This window comes from Lepidochelys kempii, chromosome 5, assembly GCF_965140285.1.
Source record: "Lepidochelys kempii isolate rLepKem1 chromosome 5, rLepKem1.hap1, whole genome shotgun sequence".
NCBI lineage: Eukaryota > Metazoa > Chordata > Testudines > Cheloniidae > Lepidochelys > Lepidochelys kempii.
Window position 1 is genome coordinate 4,271,880 of NC_136384.1, and position 20,016 is coordinate 4,291,895.

General features: G+C 49.8%; 1 protein-coding gene across 3 annotated transcripts in view; it reads left to right on the forward strand.

Annotated features, from left to right (window-relative positions):
* CNTFR (ciliary neurotrophic factor receptor) overlaps positions 1-20,016 on the forward strand; it is a 462,459-nt gene that overhangs the window by 391,894 nt on the left and 50,549 nt on the right. For all 3 annotated transcript variants that reach the window (XM_073343357.2, XM_073343356.2, XM_073343355.2), the window contains 2 exons: positions 1,560-1,677; positions 3,019-3,185. In XM_073343357.2, the coding sequence (XP_073199458.1) occupies positions 1,560-1,677; positions 3,019-3,185 (285 nt within the window). The remainder of the gene's footprint in view (positions 1-1,559; positions 1,678-3,018; positions 3,186-20,016) is intronic.

Below are 20,016 nucleotides of genomic sequence, written 5' to 3' on the forward strand. Positions count from 1 at the left end.
CTCTTTAGATAGGACATGCTCTCTGTTGCTTCTGGTGCTTTCATTGTCACCTTCGGGCTCTCTCTGGTGTGCAAATCTCTCAATAATGTGAGGCAGATGGAACAGCGTGCTCCCACCGGGTCCTCTGGGTCTGGCCAGAACACGCTGTCCAGAGAGGACAGTCCTTGTGCTATCCCATAGGCACAACACGGTCTCAAACACAAGTGACGGCCGCCCTGGGCACAGACAGCTGCAGACACTGTGCCTGAGAGCTCGTAACGGCACACCTGGTTCTGTATTTTGCACCACCCGCAGGTGTGTGAGGTGTGGGGATGGGAAGATGAGGTCCCTGCCCCAGAGCACTTACCATCTAATTTCAGCCATCAGGCACCAAGAGGGAAGCGGAGGTGGGGAGATGGATGAGGGTTGCAGAACTGAAACTCTGCAATTACTCAGCAAAGCTCGCTCCTCCTGGAGAGGGCATTAGCAGGGCATTAGCAGGCGGTCGTGCATGGATATAATAGTCATTGGGTGCAATGTTCCCTGGCTCTGCGCTCTCCATTAAATATGGGTGCCAGTGGGTCTCTGGGGTTTCTCACTCTGGCCCTGAAAACAGTTCAACCCCAGAACAGGTCAATGAAACTTGGGCTCCAGCAGTTTCCCCGTAGCCACCACCCTCTCTGCACGCATGCCATCTTGGTATAACACATCAATCGCACGCATGTAGCTCAGCCTGGTGGGCTGCCCATGTTCTCAAAGCTGACGTCACAGAGCAGGAGAAGAGGAAATCCGACCACGGCAGGCATCGCCGAGCGATGTCTTCTGGCCTGTGTTCTGCAGGAGGTCAGGCCAGAGGATCGCAGGGGCCCCTTTTGGCCTTGACCTCTGTGAATCTCTTCTGTCTCATTGGAGTGTGTCACTGGCCAGTGGGCAGTGCTTGATTGTTATGTCCATTACATGAGAATAACGTCCAGCCGAGACAAGCTGGAATGTACTATCTACATGTGCGTGTGTGTGTGCGTTCTACAGAGAGGATAAGAGACCTATTATTGCTACCAGCTCAAGGAGAGCTCCTTTTGCTCATGTGTCGGAAGTTTTTGTTCTGGCAGCAGAAGCTCCAGGGTCCTAGGCCCAGCCCCCAAAGTATGTGTGTGAGTTGCACAGCTTTGGCAGTGATAAGTTGCAGGGCTAACACACACCTCGAGTGCGTCTGCTCCGAGGATTATGCCCTCTCTAGGGGCTGGCAGCCAGCTGGTAGACACACCAATTAGGGAACCGGGTCTAGGGATGCCTCCTGTGGGTGATCTGCTGGCCAGGTTCTGATGCAGCGTAGAATCCGGCCCTCCCAAGCAATACAGGAAGCCACATGGAGGTCTTTAGAGTTAGAAGCCGGATGGCAGGGGTTGGGTTTTTTGCCTGGGCCTGTGAGGTCCTCCTGGGTCAGAGTTTCCATTGCACAATTACGGCAGTGAAATCCTCTTGCATTCAGCGCGTCCCCACCTCTCCGCGCTTTCTCCATCGCACAGACCAGAGTGATGAGGACGTCCCCATTAGTAATCTAGGTCTCTGCTTCCCGGCAGCCTCGCCCAAGGAGCCAGTGCTGATGTGTCGATCCAACAACTACCCCAAGGGATTCTACTGCAGTTGGCACCTGCCCAGTCCCACATACATCCCCAACACCTTCAATATCACCGTCATGTAAGTGCCTGGGTCCGGGGGGGCGGGGAGGGGAGAGGTGCATCTTTGTGTGGGGCAATTTTGTCTCTGGGCTGAGGGGTAAATCTGGAATAAATCTGGAGTCGCTCCTTGGAGTGCCCCCAGGTTCACAGCACAGACACAGAGCACCTAAAAGATACCCTGGTGTTGCTGCATGTCCCAGAAATGGGCCAGCCAGCTGTGCACAGCAGTGACGTTCCGGTGACATCCAAACCAGCGTCCTGGTGCAGGATGTGACTCCTAACTGAGTCACCCCTGAGCCCATTCAGATCCTATTCCTGGGCGTCAGGGCCAGTCCACACCACCTCCTTCTCCACATGGGGAAATAGCTCCCAGCTGCTATTCACCTGCCAGCTATTCCGGTTTAAATTCATTTGTCTTGGCCAAGTGCCATCACATCGCTAGGCTTCCCCCAGCCCTCTTGGCCTGCTGGAACGCAGCTGGTGCTACAGGGGGGAGCGTCATCCATTTCCGTGTTGCTTCTGGCAATTCCTACACGATCACATAGCTACCTGCCCGCAGGGGCCCACGGAGAACTTGTGGTGGTCCCTAGACACTGCCCAAAGGACAGACTCTCCCATCACAGACAGCAGTACCACTGCCGGGCTGGGCGGATGAGGGAATTGGGAAGGCAGCCCTTCAGCTCTCCGGTGCTGGTTGCTTCCTGTGAGGTGGCCACCGGCTGGCCTGTGTGAAATTAGTTCGTAATCTCCATCCTCACAGGGAGGAGTCCACTCCACTCCAAATCAGGATTAACACTGGCCCTAACCCTGCCTGCGTATGGACAGGGAGCTGCTGGCTCCTCTCCACATCCAGGTGGAGCGGGGCGCATAGGGAAGTTTGCACTGCAGCTGCCCACTGGCCTTGTTCTGTGGATGAATCAATGGGTTTCTGGCTCCAGGGCTGTCAATCAGCACAAACTCCCCTTTCCCGATGGTTTAAAGTCATGCAGGGCACGTGAGCCTGGGGCATCCCCTTTGGAAGGAGGTAACCTCTTGGGTGCTGGAGCTGGCGTGGCACCTTGTAGCCCCCAGAGGTGGGGTTGCAGCTTCGCACCGGGGTGATGGCAGGATCCAGGCAGAAGTTGTGACGGTGCACCTGAGGTCTGAGCCAAAGAGGGGGCCGCCCAGGGGAAGATGGAGGAGTGACGAGCCTCCCTAAGGCTGAGGGCAGGTCTGAGCAGAGAAGAGGCATGATAATTAAGGCCAGGCTGGAGCACAGGGATGCCAGCATGGCACCAATCCTGGGCCCCAGTGAGCCTGTCCAGCTGAGTGCTGATCCTCAGGGTAATGCCTGTTTTCTCTTCTTTTCTGGTTTTGACAGGCATGGCCCGAGAGAGTTGGTCTGTGAGAAAGACGCTTTCCCCAAAAACAGGTGTCACATCAGATATCTCCAGCTGTTCTCCACGGTGAAGTACAAGGTGACCTTGACAGTCACGAATGCCCTGGGCAGAAACGCCACCACAATCACCTTTGACGAGTTCACCATAGGTAACTTCCCTGGCCGGCGCTGGGCTCTCAGAGCCGGGCGGGCGGTTTGACTGGTTCTTAGTGTGGCACGAGGCTGCCTGTCTTAGTTCCTGGATGGTAGTGCTGGGGAGAGGTGCCCGGTTGACAGCGCTGGAACAGAGCCTTTGTTATCCACAGATTATCCAGGGCAGAGCATGGATGTGTCCTACCCATGTTCTGCAGGGACTCCCTCAAGTCAGGAGAAGGGAGTATGGTCTCCATGGTCCATATAGCCCATTGGCTCCTCTGCTATTGGAAAGAGAGTCCATGCCGACTAAAATGATGCTTCACTGAACGTTTTGCTTAGGACACGGGCTGTGACTAGGTTTTGCCAGTTTTGGTTGGACGTGTTCCTGGGGTTTTCATCCCATGACACAATCTTTAATTAAAGATTAATCTTTTAATTTCTGGAAACTCCAGGACAATCCTGGCAGGTTGGTAGCCCTAGCTGTGACCACTAGTGAGGCCACCAAACAGCTGTCCGATGACAATGCGATGTGGTCACCACAGAGCGAAGCAAGATTTGAACAGGTAGCCCCCGAGCCATCTGATTCCCAGCTTACAGCCTGGTGTGTTGCTCGTTTCCCATCTCGGGCTGCCGGGATCAAAGGCGATAACTGAGCTGTCAGAGCAGTCCCCAAAATGCACTCTCAGCTCCTTTCCACTCAGACGCAGCTTGGGGCAGGAAGCAGGCCTCCTTTGGAGCAGCGTCACTGTCCACCTCCCATTCTGAGCAGGGAGAAAGAAGTTCCCGCAGGGAACTGGTGCATGAAAAGAGGGGTTTGCTGTTTGCACCAGACTTACTCCATCCCTGTTTTCACTCATCCAGTCAGGGAGTGGAAATAATCGTGCCCCAGGTGACTCGGCTGCCCAGTCACTTGCCATGAGCAACAGATGGTCACAATGAGCAATTCAGGAAAAGCCTATAGGCCGAGTTGTGTTCCCGTAAAGCGATGGATAAATAGCTCCTTTGTCTCGGGTTCCGTGTGGTTTGGTATTAGGTACCTGGAGAGAGACAGACATCTCTTAGGAGAGGGAACAGCCACCAAAACCACAGCAGAGAAGTGGGACAGGCTGTTGCTACTGAGCATGTGCACTGCGTTAGCACCTGGAGGCCTCGGTCTAGCCAGGGCCCCATCGTGCTGGGTGCTTTCCAGGCAAACAATAAAAGCCCATTCCTGCCCAGTAAATGCACAATCTTCATCTAAGGCAAGAGCTGAGTGGCAAAAGCACACAGGAGAAGGAGGATTAGCTGTGATATCATTATTATTTATGTGTATTATCCTAACCCTTAGGAGCTCTAATCCTAGACCAGCACCCTGTTGTGCTAAGTTCTGTGTCCACAATTCATAGGTGACTCCAGCTGCCCATTCGGCAGCAATCTCAGCCAGCCACCTGCCCAGCTGTAATGTACAATGGATCCTTATTGAGCAGGCAGCTGGGATTCAGGAGCCAGTTGACCCACATGGTGGCACCTGGCCTAACCCCTCACTGGGTCGCTTGTTGCTATTCTAAATGTAATAATGGTCATAATCACATGGATGCCACAGTGTTGGGTGCCATGATAAGAACCCAAAAAGAATGGAACCTGGATATTAGATGGGGTGGGATCTGAGTTACCCAGGAAAGAATTTTCTGTAGTATCTGGCTGGTGAATCTTGCCCATATGCTCAGACTGATTGCCATATTTGGGGTCGGGAAGGAATTTTCCTCCAGGGCAGATGGGAAGAGGCCCTAGAGGTTTTTCGCCTTTCTCTGTAGCATGGGGCACGGGTCACTTGCTGGAGGATTCTCTGCTCCTTGAAGTCTTTAAACCACGATTTGAGGACTTCAATAGCTCAGACATAGGTGAGAAGTTTTTCGCAGGAGTGGGTCAGTGAAATTCTGTGACCTGCGTTGTGCAGGAGGTCAGACTAGATGATCATAATGGTCCCTTCTGACCTTAGTATCTGTGAATCTCTAGTGTCCCTCATCTCAAGGGAACCCAAAGCCCCGTACAACCCACAGATGAATGACATCATCAGTGGTATCACACTTTCCATTTGGCTTTGATTCTGTCTGTGTAGGTCTAGAAAAGCTTTGGCTGAGTCTAGGAGCATCTCAGACTTTGTCATAACCTGCTGGATGGAGCAATTAAGATGAAACTACCACAGATATTCTTGTGTTTCTGGTTCGAGCCAAAACCAGACCCAAAAGGTAAACACAAGAATTAACCAGCTTGCCTTCGGTTTCCATCAAAATTCAAGTTTTCTTCCTTTTGAGTTGGGAGAGAAGGCTTGGGGGAAGTATGTGTTTTACCAAAACAATATTCTTTAAAAAACAACAGAGAGAAACAAGCCCAGAAACAAGTAAAATAATTTGTTGGTTTCACGAATGCACCATCAATTATTGGGCCATGGGAGCAAATAAATGATGTTCCCAGTGTTCAGTCAATGCCTTTGATGCAGTGGATATGTCAGGTCTGGGAGAGAGAAAGGTGGGCAAAATCCATGGTTGGTGTAAGCAGATGCAACTCCATGGATTTCAGCTGAGTTGCTTTCTCTCATGCCAAGATGGATTTGGCCCCTGTGTGGACCTAAATTCAGAAAAATTCAAACCGGAAATAAAGCACCAAATCTTAACAGTGAGGTAACTGTGAACCCTGTGGGTCCTGTGTTTGTACAGCACCTGGCACAATGGAGTCCTGGTCCATGACTAGGGCTACTAGACACTATGGTAATACAAATTAATCCTAATAATAGCAGTTGGAACAACTAGCCCAGGGCTGTGGTGTATTGTCCATCACTTGGAGTTGTTAAATCAAAACTGGTGGTCTTTCTAAAAGACATGCTCCTTAAACTAAGGTGACCTCTACTTCCACTACAAGTTGTTGAACTCAATGCAGGACTCACTGGGTGAATTTCTATGTCCAGTGTTATGCAGCAAGTCCCACTAGATGATTACACAGACCCTTCTAGCCTGAACATCTACAGAAACAATATGTTTACACTTGCAGAGAGTAAGGTGATAGACGCCCCAGTGAGGAGTAAGTAGGCAGCTGGGGAGACGGCAGAGAAATTATGGGAGGAAGTCATCGGCAGAGAACCTACTCAAACCTTCCTACATCACCCAAATTGGGCCTCTTCTGAGGCCTCAAAGAGCTTGCTTGACTTTAAATAAATATTTAGCAAATCAAGCAAATCAAAATCAGAAAGGCTAAGGGGACATGCAGCAAGGGACATAAAAGGCATGAAGAAGGAGTTCTTTAAATACATTAGGAGCAAGAGAAAGATGAAGGAAAGTATAGATCCTTTACTTAGTAGGGAAGGAGAGCTAATAATGTGTGACTTCAAGACTTAGTAGGGAAGGAGAGCTAATAATGTGTGACTTCACTTTAAATAAATATTTAGCAAATCAAGCAAATCAAAATCAGAAAGGCTAAGGGGACATGCAGCAAGGGACATAAAAGGCATGAAGAAGGGGTTCTTTAAATACATTAGGAGCAAGAGAAAGATGAAGGAAAGTATAGATCCTTTACTTAGTAGGGAAGGAGAGCTAATAATGTGTGACTTCAAGAAGGCTGAGATGTTTAATGCCTATTTTAACAGGGACCAGATACTAAACACAATTAATAGCAACAACAAGGGCGAAGGAACACAAGCCAAAATAGGAAAGAACAGGTTAAAGAATAGTTACATATGTTAGAGGTAATAGTCAAGTCAGCAGGGCCTGATCAAACTCATCGTAGGGTACTTAAGGAACTAGCTGAAGCAATCTTGGAACCATTAGCACTTATCTTTGAGAATTCGTGGAGGACGAGTGAGGTCCCAGAGGACTGGAAAAGGGCAAACATAGTACCTATCTTTAAAAAGGGGAACAAAGAGGACTCAGGGAATTATAGACCAGTCAGCATAACTTTGATACCTGGAAAGATACTGGCACAAATTATTAAATAATCAGTATGTAAGCACCTAGAGGACAATAAGGTTAACCAGCATAGACTTGTCAAAAACAAATCATATCAAACAAACCTAATTTCCTTCTTCAACAAGGTTACCGGCTTAGTGCATAGGGGTGGGGCGGGGTGGGCAGTAGACATGATATATCTTGATTTTAGTAAGGTTTTTGATATAGTCCCACATGACATTCTCAAAAAAAAAAGGGGGGATGTCTACTCAGCGCTGGTGAGGCCTAAGCTGGAGCACTGTGTCAAGTTCTGGGCGCCTCACTTTAAGAAAGATGCAGACAAACTGGAGAGAGTCCAGAGGAGAGCAACAAAACCGATAAACAGTTTAGAAAACCTAGAGTATCAGGAAAGGTTAAAACAACTGGGCATGTTCAGTCTTGAGAAGAGAAGACTGAGGGAGGACCTGAAAACAGTCTTCCAATATGTTAAGGGCTATTGTAAACAGGATGGTGATCAGTTGTTCTTCATGTGCACTAAAGGTAGGTCGAGAAGTAATTGGCTTCATTGGCAGCAAGGGAGATTTTGGTTTTATATTCGGAAAAACTTTCTAATGTTAAGGGGAGTTAAGTTCTGGAATGGGCTTTCAAGGGACATTATGAAATCCCTGTCACTGGCAGACAAACACTTGTTAGGGCTGGTCTAGTTTACTTGGTCCTGCCTCAGGGCCGGGGGCTGGACTCAACGACCCTTCCAGCCCTACAGTCTATGATATGTAAAACATTTTGTTCCTCGTCATGCACCTTCGCACTGTCTGTCTGGTGTGGAAAGTGGCACCAGTGCGAGATAACCTCAGGTAGCTGGTTACCTGCTCTTCCTGGCCTGTCCCTAGCCATTCCCGCTTCTAGGTTAGGACTCGTCACTGCAGGACTCAACTCTTCCTTGACTGGCCCTTTCATCACCAGGATTGTTCAGACCCAGGACAGCCCACAGGAGCAGTTCCACTTGTGGGAGCTGTAGTGTAAACAAGGCTCAGGAGGGCTCCTAGGCTTTCACCAGAATGGTCTTATCTAGACCGAGATTTAAATCTGTGATATTAACTAGCTCTATCTAATTAACGCCTTCTAAAACTCCAGTCAAGACAAAGCCATTGAATTTTAGCACATGCTAAACTGTTCTAGCTAAAATCCACATTTTATATCTTTCTGAAATTGAGTGAAAGGCATTGAAATGTATCCACACTGGTAGCAAAAAAGAACTAGATTAGTTCCTGGAGGATAGGTCCATCAATGGCTATTAGCCAAGATGGTCAGGGACGTAACACCATGCTCCGGGTGTCCCTAGCCTCTGTTTGCCAGAAGCTGGGAGTGAACAGGGGGTGGATCACTTCATGATGACCTGTTCTGTTTATTTGCTCTGAAGCACTTGGCATTGGCCACTGTCAGGAGGCAGGATACTGGGCTAGATGGACCTTTGGTCTGACCCAATATGTCTGTTCTTATGTTCTTATTCAGTGGGGTCTTCAACAGGGTTAAACTACCCTGACTGAACTAACTTGATTAAAATTAGAAGGAGGTAACTACCCATCAGAGGAATGAGGAGTGAAGCCTTCTACTAGGCGTAGTTTGGGGAAACAACCTGACTAGTCTGAAGATGGAGTTTGATAAGTTTATGAACAGGATGATATGATGGGATTGCCCATGGTATCAGGGGACTGGACTCAATGACCCAGCAAGTCCCTTCCAGTCCTATGTTCCTAAAAAAATCCACCTTTTATGCTAGTCTAGATAGACCATTGTCATCTAACCCTCATCTGAGTGGTGGAGGTAAACACACCTGAGCGCTGTATATACTAGAGCTTCCCCTGATATTGCACCCGTTGGGAATTATGGCCCCAGAAACTCCTAGTGTAGACACAGCCAGCAGTAAATTCAGATGCAGCCTCAGATTAAAGGCTGTTCCTCCCCCGAGAAGTCCAGCCACACATTCAGGAGCTTAGCAGACTCTCCCTGACTCCCTCTGAATGGAATTGAATTGAATCTCAGTTGAGCATGGAGCAAGTCTGGCACTTGTTTCCTTGTCAGACCACCAGCGATGGGGCCCATCTAAACAGCCAGAGGCCTGGGAAGAACTAACCTTCGTTGGTGTGCTTCCTCCCCCTCCCCTGCTCTAGTCTCCAATGGAAAACCCCCTCCCCAGAAGATGAACTCTAATTGAGTGGAAAATGACTGGCACATTCTTCTGATGCCCTTTGCTGCTGCCTCGCTTGCCGGTCACATAGCGCCGCTTGTTAGCATCCAGCTGCAAGGAGTCACTCTGTGTTGCCATTTTAAATGATGGCTGCAAGATGTGTTCGAACCCTCCGGCCCCTGTCTCTGCTCAGTAAGGAATCCGGGCTGCTGTCCTCCCCTCTCTGGCCTGGAAACGGTTTTCTGAGTTATGCTTTCTGCAAAGGTATCAGTATTCGCTGAGGCTGGGAGAGGAGCTTGGAGCTCAGGGCAGCCAGGAGTGGGGAGAGGAGCCAGGGTGGCTGGTGCGCCCCTTACCATGCTCCATAAGCCAAACGCCTCTGCTCCTTGCACCAAAGGAGCGTGGGAGCCAACGGACAGGTGCCATCAGCAGAGAAGGGAGAGAGCCTGGAGAGAGGGGGTGGGTCATGGGTGGGAGCAGTGAGAGTGGGCCGGGGGAGCAGGTGGAGGCCTTGGAGCAGAGACACACAGAGAGGGACTAGATACAGTGACCATGGGAGCTATAAACCCTCAGGGCATAAACTGACCATTAGCTATTGCAGCTCAGGAGAAAACTTTCCCTGTGGGAAGATTGTCCCATCACCAGGGATACCAGGCTAGATGGGCCCCCGGTCTGATCCATCCTGGCAGCGCTGAAGTCCCTATAGGCAGCGTGAGCCGGCAGAGACACGTTGGCGAGGCCTTACAGCGGTTCGAGAAGGAGCCAGCCCATGCCTGAGCTGCCGTAGGCGTGTGATCCAGTTCAAAAGGATCCTCTCCCTGGGGAGGGTGAAGAGCAGTACATTCTGGGTTGGGCAGGGGGAGGACAGCCAGAGGTTACTCATCAGAAAGGACTTGGACTCTATAGGGATGCCTGGATGACTCCCCCTGTGCCTCCAGAGGACACGAAGGGTGTGTCTACACTGCAATAGGCACCCACGGCTGGCCCAGGCCGGCTGCCTCAGGCTCACGGGGCTTGGGCTAAGAGGCTGTTTAAATGCGGTGTTAGATGTTCAGGGGTCAGGCTGCAGCCCGAGCTTTGGGACCTTCTCATCAACTGGCACGGGCCAGCAGTGGATTTTCAGTTGTGGTGTAGATGTACCCTAAAGTGCTAAGGAAAGGAGCGAGAGCTTCCCTCCTGTGCGGGGTGGGGCAGGCGGGGGTGGGCAGGGCCTTGAATCTCATGGCTTCCTGGTTCAGCCCATGGTTTCCATGCAGGAGTCAGGAACCGCTGGTCGTTGGCTGGGAAACACCGTGAAGCAAAAGAGCCGGCTTGTCTAAGGCAAGCCGCCATTGTGCCTGCACTGACGGGTGGGGTGTCGGGTTCAGTGGGCGGGTGCTGGGTGGGATTGGAGCCCTGTGAGAGACAGGAGGTCTGACTCTGGCTGTGTGTACTCTTGGAGCTGGGGCTGCGAGTCCAACTCACGCAGACCCACTCATGCTGGCTCTCTTCGAGCTAGTGTGGCTGGGGTAACACGGCAAGCAACGGCACAGGCTGGCCATGCCGAACACAAACCCGCCTGAACCCTGGGGGTGTGAACTTGGTGTAGCTAGCCTGGGCCACCGCTGCCTCTGCCCGTGCCCCCATGGCTACACTGCAGTCCTTAGTGCACTCGCTCCCCGAGAGCTAGCACCAGGAGGTCCGTGCCAGCTGGCAGTCACACCCCAAGCTCCAAGTGTAGATGTAGCCTATGACTGTGTTCCCCGCCCTCCGGCATCCAGTCAGGCCAAGCATCGTGCAAGGAAACTCCCCCTCCCTGCCCTCCCCCCCGCCCCATGGTAAAACAGACCAAAAGCATCATGTCTGGGCAGAAAAATTAGTCGTTTACCATCCATAGGGACTGGAACTGGGGGGGACGGGGGGAGCTGCCGCACGCCGTGGCTTGAAGTGGTTTCCCTCATATCCAGGGTTCACAGTTTGGATCAATGGCTCTCAGCGCCCCCACTATACACATTGTTCCAGCACCCCTGCATTTACCTCCACGTCTGTACAGCCAGGTTCTACAGGAGCAGGGAGGGGACCTAGGACCTACTTTGCCTAGGGGAGGGGGACTAGAAACATGCAGTTTTGCTCCATTTCCTGAAGGGAAAATGCTGGGATGTTCATAGAATCATAGAATATCAGGGTTGGAAGGGACCCCTGAAGGTCATCTAGTCCAACCCCCTGCTCGAAGCAGGATCAATTCCCAGTTAAATCATCCCAGCCAGGGCTTTGTCAAGCCTGACCTTAAAAACCTCTAAGGAAGGAGATTCTACCACCTCCCTAGGTAACGCATTCCAGTGTTTCACCACCCTCTTAGTGAAAAAGTTTTTCCTAATATCCAATCTAAACCTCCCCCACTGCAACTTGAGACCATTACTCCTCGTTCTGTCATCTGCTACCATTGAGAACAGTCTAGAGCCATCCTCTTTGAAACCCCCTTTCAGGTAGTTGAAAGCAGCTATCAAATCCCCCCTCATCCTTCTCTTCTGCAGGCTAAACAATCCCAGCTCCCTCAGCCTCTCCTCATAACTCATGTGTTCCAGACCCCTAATCATTTTTGTTGGCCTTCGCTGGACTCTCTCCAATTTATCCACATCCTTCTTGTAGTGTGGGGCCCAAAACTGGACACAGTACTCCAGATGAGGCCTCACCAATGTCGAATAGAGGGGAACGATCACGTCCCTCGATCTGCTCGCTATGCCCCTACTTATACATCCCAAAATGCCATTGGCCTTCTTGGCAACAAGGGCACACTGCTGACTCATATCCAGCTTCTCGTCCACTGTCACCCCTAGGTCCTTTTCCGCAGAACTGCTGCCTAGCCATTCGGTCCCTAGTCTGTAGCGGTGCATTGGGTTCTTCCGTCCTAACTGCAGGACCCTGCACTTATCCTTATTGAACCTCATCAGATTTCTTTTGGCCCAATCCTCCAATTTGTCTAGGTCCTTCTGTATCCTATCCCTCCCCTCCAGCGTATCTACCACTCCTCCCAGTTTAGTATCATCCGCATGTTCACCCCCTGTCGACTCCTCACCTGCTGGCCGAGAATAACAAACCACAGTATTTATCAGTGACTCTCGCCTGGCCTTAGAGAGGCAGCATGGGGGGCCCATTCGCCGGTGGGTCACCAGCATCCACAAGCTGCTACCCTCATCTGGTGGTTTGGTGGCCCAGCTGTGAAGTGAGCCCAGCTCTCAACGGATATCCGACCTGCGACAGGTTTCCCCCTCCCCTCTGGGGTGCCACCTGGACCTGGGGTACCACTGAGCCCCCCCGACCCACCATCCTGAGCTCCCTTTACATTGTACTGCTGTGACCAGCCTGCCAAGCCCTCTCCCAGGCTCCCACACACATACAGGTAGGGACCCATCCAGCTGCAGTACATACAGATGCTGTGATCAGCTCTGCATGGAGAGGCTACAGCTAAGGAACTGCCCAGCTGCTCAAGTGCACGCCCCTCCCTCCCAGGAGTACAAACCCAAAATTATACCGTCTTGCACTGCACAGGGAACTGTACAGTGTAAGCTCATGAAATTAGCCCTCTCCCTCAATGAGGAGAAGGATATGCAACAGCTTTCTGCCCCAAGTTATGACTCCCACACACTGGCTTGTGATAAAGAAAAAACAAGTTTATTAACTACAAAAGATAGATTTTAAGTGATCATAAGGGATAGCAAACAGATCAAAGCCGGTTACCTAGCAAACAAACAAAACACGCAAACTAAGTTTAATATACTAAAGAGATTGTATATGAGTAGCAACTTCTTTCCTTAAATTATGATTCAAGCAGGCTGCAGAGATTCCTAAGAAGCCAGCTGCACTTGCTTACAGCTAAAAGCCCCAGGTGTTCCTTTCACAGGCTAAAAATCCCTTTAGCCTGGGTCCAGCACTTCCCCCAGTTCAGTCTCTGTTCCTTCGGTGTTTTCAAGAGACTCTTTGGGGGGAGAGTCAGTGAAGAACCACAGTGATGTCACTCCCTTGCCTTATATAGCTTTTGCATAAGGCAGGGAACCCTTTGTCTCAAAGCTTGGTTCCCACGCCAGTCAGTAGAAAAACACTGGTATTCCAAGATGGAGACCAGCACCAGGTGACTTGGTCTCTGGTCCCTTTAGTGTCACAGCTGCCATGACTTGGAGACTGTTTGTAACTTCCTCAGGAAGGCCCCCAGGTGGGAAATAAGCTTCTTCTAGGCCTAGTGTTCTCCCTAATGGTTCATTAACTTGAATGGGCCTTTCCCAGCCAGCCATCTAGACTGACAGTCTTTTGCCTAGTGGGTGTTCCCCAGGTGTAAACAGATTTGTAATACAGATACATAGCCAATATTCCTAACTTCAGATACAAAAATGATACATGCATACAAATAGGATAATCATATTCAGCAAATCATAATCTTTCCAATGATATCTCACATGACCCATCTTGCATAAAATACGTCATTATGTATTAATCATATCATATCGTAATATCAGTGAAGAATATGGGGTGCAGTGTCACATGACCCCCATCCTGATAGGCGCTATTTGGGCCCTGAGTGGCCTTCTCACTAGAAGCCAAGCACCGAATGGGCCGTGGAGAAGTGATCCCTGCAGGCCATAGCTGAGGTGAGGAGTGAGCCTGGAGGACAGTTGCATGTCCTCTGCCCATAGGACACTTTGTCCTTTGCATATAGTGGGGACTGCCAGAGCCTTTCACGAGTACAAACATCATTCTGATAGAGAAGAGACTCCAGCACTGTCATTCCCGTTTGCTGTATGTGGGGGAGGGGGAGTGAACAGCTCCTCTCTGAATCCTGACTTGTGTTTTAACAGCTTTAAAGCAGCCTGACAGATGGTATTTGCATTCTTCAGGCAAAAGAGGGGAGGGGGAAAAAAAAAACACCACCTCACCTCCGCGATTTTTCTGATGGGAGCCTTGGGCAAGTTATCAAAAGAAAATACACGGCATTAAAAATGTAACATCCTGCTGGTGCTAATTATTCCGCATATCAAAAGCAATTCAAGGCAAACGCAATTCCAAGTGAACAGCGGAGTGCAGGCCACCAACCTAAGGAAGGGAAAGACATTTTCGGCTCGTTCGGATGCGATAACATGCTCAAATGCAATCCCGGCACTTGAAAGGGCAGGCGTTCCCTGACCCCTTCAACCTGAAAGGAAACCAGAGCATTCTGCAGAACAGCATACAGATTATACGCAAGGGAGACTTCACCACCCCCCAAAACACAGCCACTTCTCAGATGGCAGCCCGGTCACATTGAGCAGCAATTTATAATGTGAGGACAGAGAGAGGCAAAATAGCCTTGGAGTCAAGGCACTGAACTGAGCCGGAAGATCCAGGTTCAGTTCCTGACTCTGCCACAGGCCCCCTGTGTGGTCTTAGGGAAATCACTTAATCTCCCTGTGTCCCAGCTGTACAGTGAGGTTAATGATTCTTCCTTACTTCCAAGGGGCTTTGTGAGAATCCGGTATTAATGTCTGTGAGGTGCTCACGTGCTACACAGATGGGTCTGTAACAACCTACACAGCAGGTCAGTTCAATTTAAACTACTTAGGCAGGCAGAATTAAAAGACCTAGACTGGAATTTGGCCAAACTGTGGAGTTTAATACCCTTACTCTTGTGAAAAATGCCCCGGGATATTGAATGATCCTAAGTGATCGGTTTTACCATTCGGTTGAAAGACGGTGGCTCGGATAGTGCAGTGTGCTGTGGTACTGACTGACAGCACAGAGTGCCTCGTCAGTTCCACTTCCTGCAGCACCTTGGTTTTACTCAGAGAGTTCCTCCTTTCCGCGACTGATGGGGCCGGACTGCTTAATTTCGGAGATATGACAAGGTGACTGGCTGGGGTGAGATCTGAAAAGCTGAGGTCAAGTTTGTCTGACCGGGGCAGGGGCTCTCTGAAAAGGAGGGAGTTCACACAGCATGGCAAGTTTGGAAATGAAAACACGGGAAGGAAATTTACGTGGCCACTCCAGTGTTGCCCTGGCTGCTCTTAGAAGTACTGGGCCGGTAGCAATTGGTAAATAGATCTTTTTTGCTGAGGATTATTTATATGATGAATTTTCCCCATTTTTCTGCCAGTGAATTATCCATGAAGGGATTTTGATTCTGTTTTAAATGAATTGGGTCAGCCTTTGAAATGGGGTGCTACACATTTTATGTGAACTCCTCCTGGACTAGGCACTAATTGTGAGCTAAGTGATTCATTTACTACTTCCACTGTTCTCTGGTCTGCTCCTCATTTCTCATTGCTGGCATGAAGTGGGTTACCTGAGTCACGTGGTATTGTTTCTGCTCTCTGACTGGATGACTGACATTTTTTGAAGGCGCGAAACCAAAGACATCAAATGAGAGACTCAGGGTACCTCCATAAACATGGCAAAGTCTTTGCAAAAATCACAGAACCCCTGTTTGATATCTACTTGTTTGAGTGCTAGCAAGAATGCTCCTGGTCAGTTAGAAAGGTCAATCTTTTCTACGACCTAAATGGTTGCCATGTGGTTCGTATGTCCCCATAGGGTTCAATCCAGCCCATCCCTATGGAGAACAATGCAGGCTTGTCCCCTATGATACATTTGTTATTGTTTTGTACAATCTAATTATAAAAGATCGAAGTGGTAGGGGTTCCCACTTGTTCTACCAGTGTAATTAAACAGCTATAGTTATACCAGTATAACTTCCTTTGGGGACATGCTTATTCCAGGATAAAAGTAGCTTTTTTCTGTCTTAAACCACTTCCCAAGCAACATTATCTTATACGAGAATGAGTATCCTCAGAGGGTTATACCAGTAGAACTATCTCAGTTTAAATTCACACTTTACCTTATCCCAGTATACCTTTCTTGGGTAGGCAAGTCCTTCATTTCACCCTGTTACTCTACAGTGCTTGCTATATTTTCTTTTTGTGTTTTTTACTGCTTGCAAATCGGTCATGAGCCGAGGCTGAGTCCTCTTAGCGGATCAGTTGGTTGATTTAATGTGTATAAAAGAATGCCTTTTGTTCTTCCTACAGCAATCTCTGCAGGTCTCCCAGTCATTTCTGTTGCTCTGTGCTAAACTCCCTTCAGCTTGTCAATAGCTTTTTGGCAAGGGGGTGCCCAGAACTGAACTCTGTACTCCTCAACCCCTGCCCTGTCTGTCTGTCGGTCGGGGCCCCCTCACTATAGTATTTGAGCACTAGATAGCAGATCTCCTCAGTGAAATCCTGAGAACAGATCTAAACCAGTTACAAAGCTGGAGAATGTCTACAGCATGATAGGAAGCAGTTATGCTGTAGACTTTACACTTGATCTGAAGCTGGCATCTGTTAGACTTTCAAAGTTTGCCCCTTCTTGCCCTTTACTGCTGTCTTCCAGGATGTTCCAAACTTCTGTAGGCTCCCCTGTGCTAGTTAATAGGTTCCTCCTCTGTGGTGGTGCAGATGGAAACAAGGTTTTCAGGACTGGCTGCCTTGCACATTGGAATCTCTCTGGGAAGTTATTAGTTGATTGAAGATGAAGGATTTCTTCTTGAACAGTCCATCAGACAAACCAGCTGGTATATTCCAGAGAAGCTAGAACTGTGATACTGATTTATACATAGCTGCAAATGTACACGGCACTTTTCAACGCTAAATTAAGCCGTTTTTCCTGCTCCAAAGAGCTTCCACCCTAAGATGGACAAAACAAACAAAGGTAGCAATGCTAGCTGCGGTCATAGTATCCGGCATTGGCCGAGCCCTGGTCCCACTGGAAACAAAGGTAAAACTCCCACAAGCTGAATAATTTCTTCTCCCTGAACCATCTCTCGCTGAGACCAGGATACAAATGTTCCGTGAAACTAGCTGGCCCCTCAGTGCACAATCAGAATGAACGTATATTCTGGTGTTAGCGAGGTGACACACAGGCACCTAGATAACCAGAGCTGGGAAGAGTCAGTGAGCTGAGGATATTCTTCAGTTTGACCACAAGCTGCTAGGCTCAAAGCAGAAACCACTGGGTGAGGTTCTGTGACCTGTGCTATACAGGATGATCACAATGGTCCTTTCTGACCTGAAAATCTGTGATGAGAACATGGCGGAAACAGCCCAGTTTGTCACACCATTTTGCAGATTGGGGATGCTGTTGTTCTTCACACAAATCCTGAGAGCCTGACTCCATTTTTAAGCAATCCTTATTCGGGCAAAACTCCCACTGATTCGGGGAGAACTGAACAAGGACCTCAGGGTTGGGAGCACTGTTTTCTAAACACACTGGAGCGCCGTTTGCAGACTCTCTGCTGACCACAAACGTGCAGACCCACTCAAGGACTGAGTCTGATGCTGCTCAGAGCCAGAAGATTCTCTCCCAGAAATCTCCAGTATAAAAGTAGCTTTTTTCTGTCTTAAACCACTTCCCAAGCAACATTATCTTATACGAGAATGAGTGTCCTCAGAGGGTTATACCAGTAGAACTATCTCACTTTAAATTCACACTTTACCTTATACCAGTCTAACTTTCATTTTATACCTCCATTTTGCTTGGGAAAAAAGTTTAGTTCAAAGGGCTGCTCACATGCGAATGGCTCATAACCAAATCTCTGACAAAATGGATGGATTTGTTCCACCCACTGATACTATTTTGGTATTTGTTCTTACACTGGGACTCTCGTTCCATCCACAAAGAGCCAAGCCCATCCCTGGTGCAGCTTCACTGACATCTGGGGCCATAGTCTGCCCTCAGTTATACTGGCGTAAACCCAAGGGGTCACGTATCCAGCTGTCAGCCCATCTGAAGCACATGTGCACCGATCTTCACCCCAGTATCCAAGTCCTTCCCTGTCTATTTGACGAAGTTACTCTGGCTTTACAAATGACAGCAGGATTTGGCTCGGAGCGTGACACCGGGAGAGAGTTTGGCCCTGAGTGTTTGGGTCCTTAGCAAACACAGCAAAGGAGAAACACCTGCAAAGTGAATGGATTTAAGTTGGAGGGTTTGAAAGTTTCCCCTGTCGCAATATCTCACATTCACCCAGCCCAGCGCCTTTCATCCCCAAGGCTTCTCGCAGACTTTCTGTTAAGCTGGATTTTGAAATCATCTGCATTCGTTCAGCAACACAGATATTTTGTTTTGCAAACCAAATCCACAAAGTCCACAGAGCCAGCGCTGGATTTATACTTTTCCGTATGTGTTTGGACTCAAAGGCCCTTTTAATGGAAGCCGATGTCCACCCCAAGCCCCGGGATTCAAAGCAAGAGAAGGAATTACACAGCCATCTGGAGTAGCTCAGGACTGCACAGACCCGACAAATCCTCCCCCTGCTGCTTGTTGATAAAAGGCAAAGCCACCAGAGGAAAATCAGGCCTGATAATAATTGTCCCCCCTCCCCAGCTGGCCTGCTACCAAATGGGGTGATTGTGCCTCAAAAGTGACCCCCAAAAAGCACGTGCATTTGCACACGTCACCTGGCTATAACACCCCACCTCCTCCCCAGTGGATAAAACCTTATAAGGAAAGTCATGGGGGAGTTGAGGATGCTCAGCACCTGGCAGCATCAGGCCCGTAGGATCGCGTCTTTCCAGCTGTCGGCCAGACAGGCCAAGCCCATTGTCTAACCCCCCCGAACCTGACACGATGCAACATGTGACGTGCTGAACAGAGAGATAAGGGGAGCGCAAGAGGTGCCCCTGCTGGGATCGGTCAGTCATTCTCCCAGGCATGTGCACATCTGCCTTGTGACCTCATCTTTTCCTCTCCCCAACCCCCCCCTTTGCGGCTCGTAGGCAGGACAGCAGCAGTGAGGTTCCAGGGGAGGCGAGGGAGGTGGCGGGTTGAGGCAGGGTGCTCCATCCGGGAGGGAGGGAGGACGCTGGTGAGAGAAGGGGCTGAACAGGTGTTGAAGCTGGCATTGTGGCGGGGGCTCCATCAAAGGAGACGGGGCCTGAGGTGTCGGCCGAGCGATGTGGGGCCTGGAAGGCTGGGATCAGAAGTTTAAGAGGCAGCCAGTGAATTGATGCAGCGGCAGGCAAGATGGGTGAAGCGACGGGAGAGGGAAGTTGTGGCTCAAGGATGCAGGCTCAAGATCCCCTGTGTCTCTGTCTGCCGTTCCCATGACTGGTCCCCCGCAATCCTCTCTGCATCAAAGGCCCTCTCCATCCCTGCTCACTCAGGTACCGCTCTCCTGCACTCGAGGCACTCCTTCCCACTCACACCTCCTGCTGGGCCTGCTGGACGGGAACTCGCCACCCAAAGAATAACCAGCCCCCAGTTCTTCCTTCCCCTGGGTTCCCCAGTGCATCCTGCCTTCGCAGCTATGTCGCAAGCACCTCAGGGCAGGGGCTGTTTCTGTGTCGTGTCCAGTACAGCACCATGCACATTGCCAGGGCCCAGCAGATAATAACAACAATCACAGTACAGAAATTGCTCATTAACTAGACAGGTATCTTATGCTGCTGCTGTCCCTCTATCCAGCAGTAGAAGATATCTGGGCCTTGCGGGACGGTTAGATGAGGAGTCTGGGTAATTTCTTAGTGTAACTTCATTTATTTACACTATATTCAACAGTCCTGGAACAGTGGTGGTCACAAGCAGCCCACAGGCAACCCCTTCTTCCAGGAATCTCAGCCCCGCAAGAACTGACTCTAGTTAGAGAGCAGAGACCGAACTCCCTTGCTGCTGGCTACAGCTCCCACCCAAAAGTAATCACATCACAAAACTAACAACAAGCAGCATGACTTCAAAGGCTGAACAGCACTTGCATGCTCA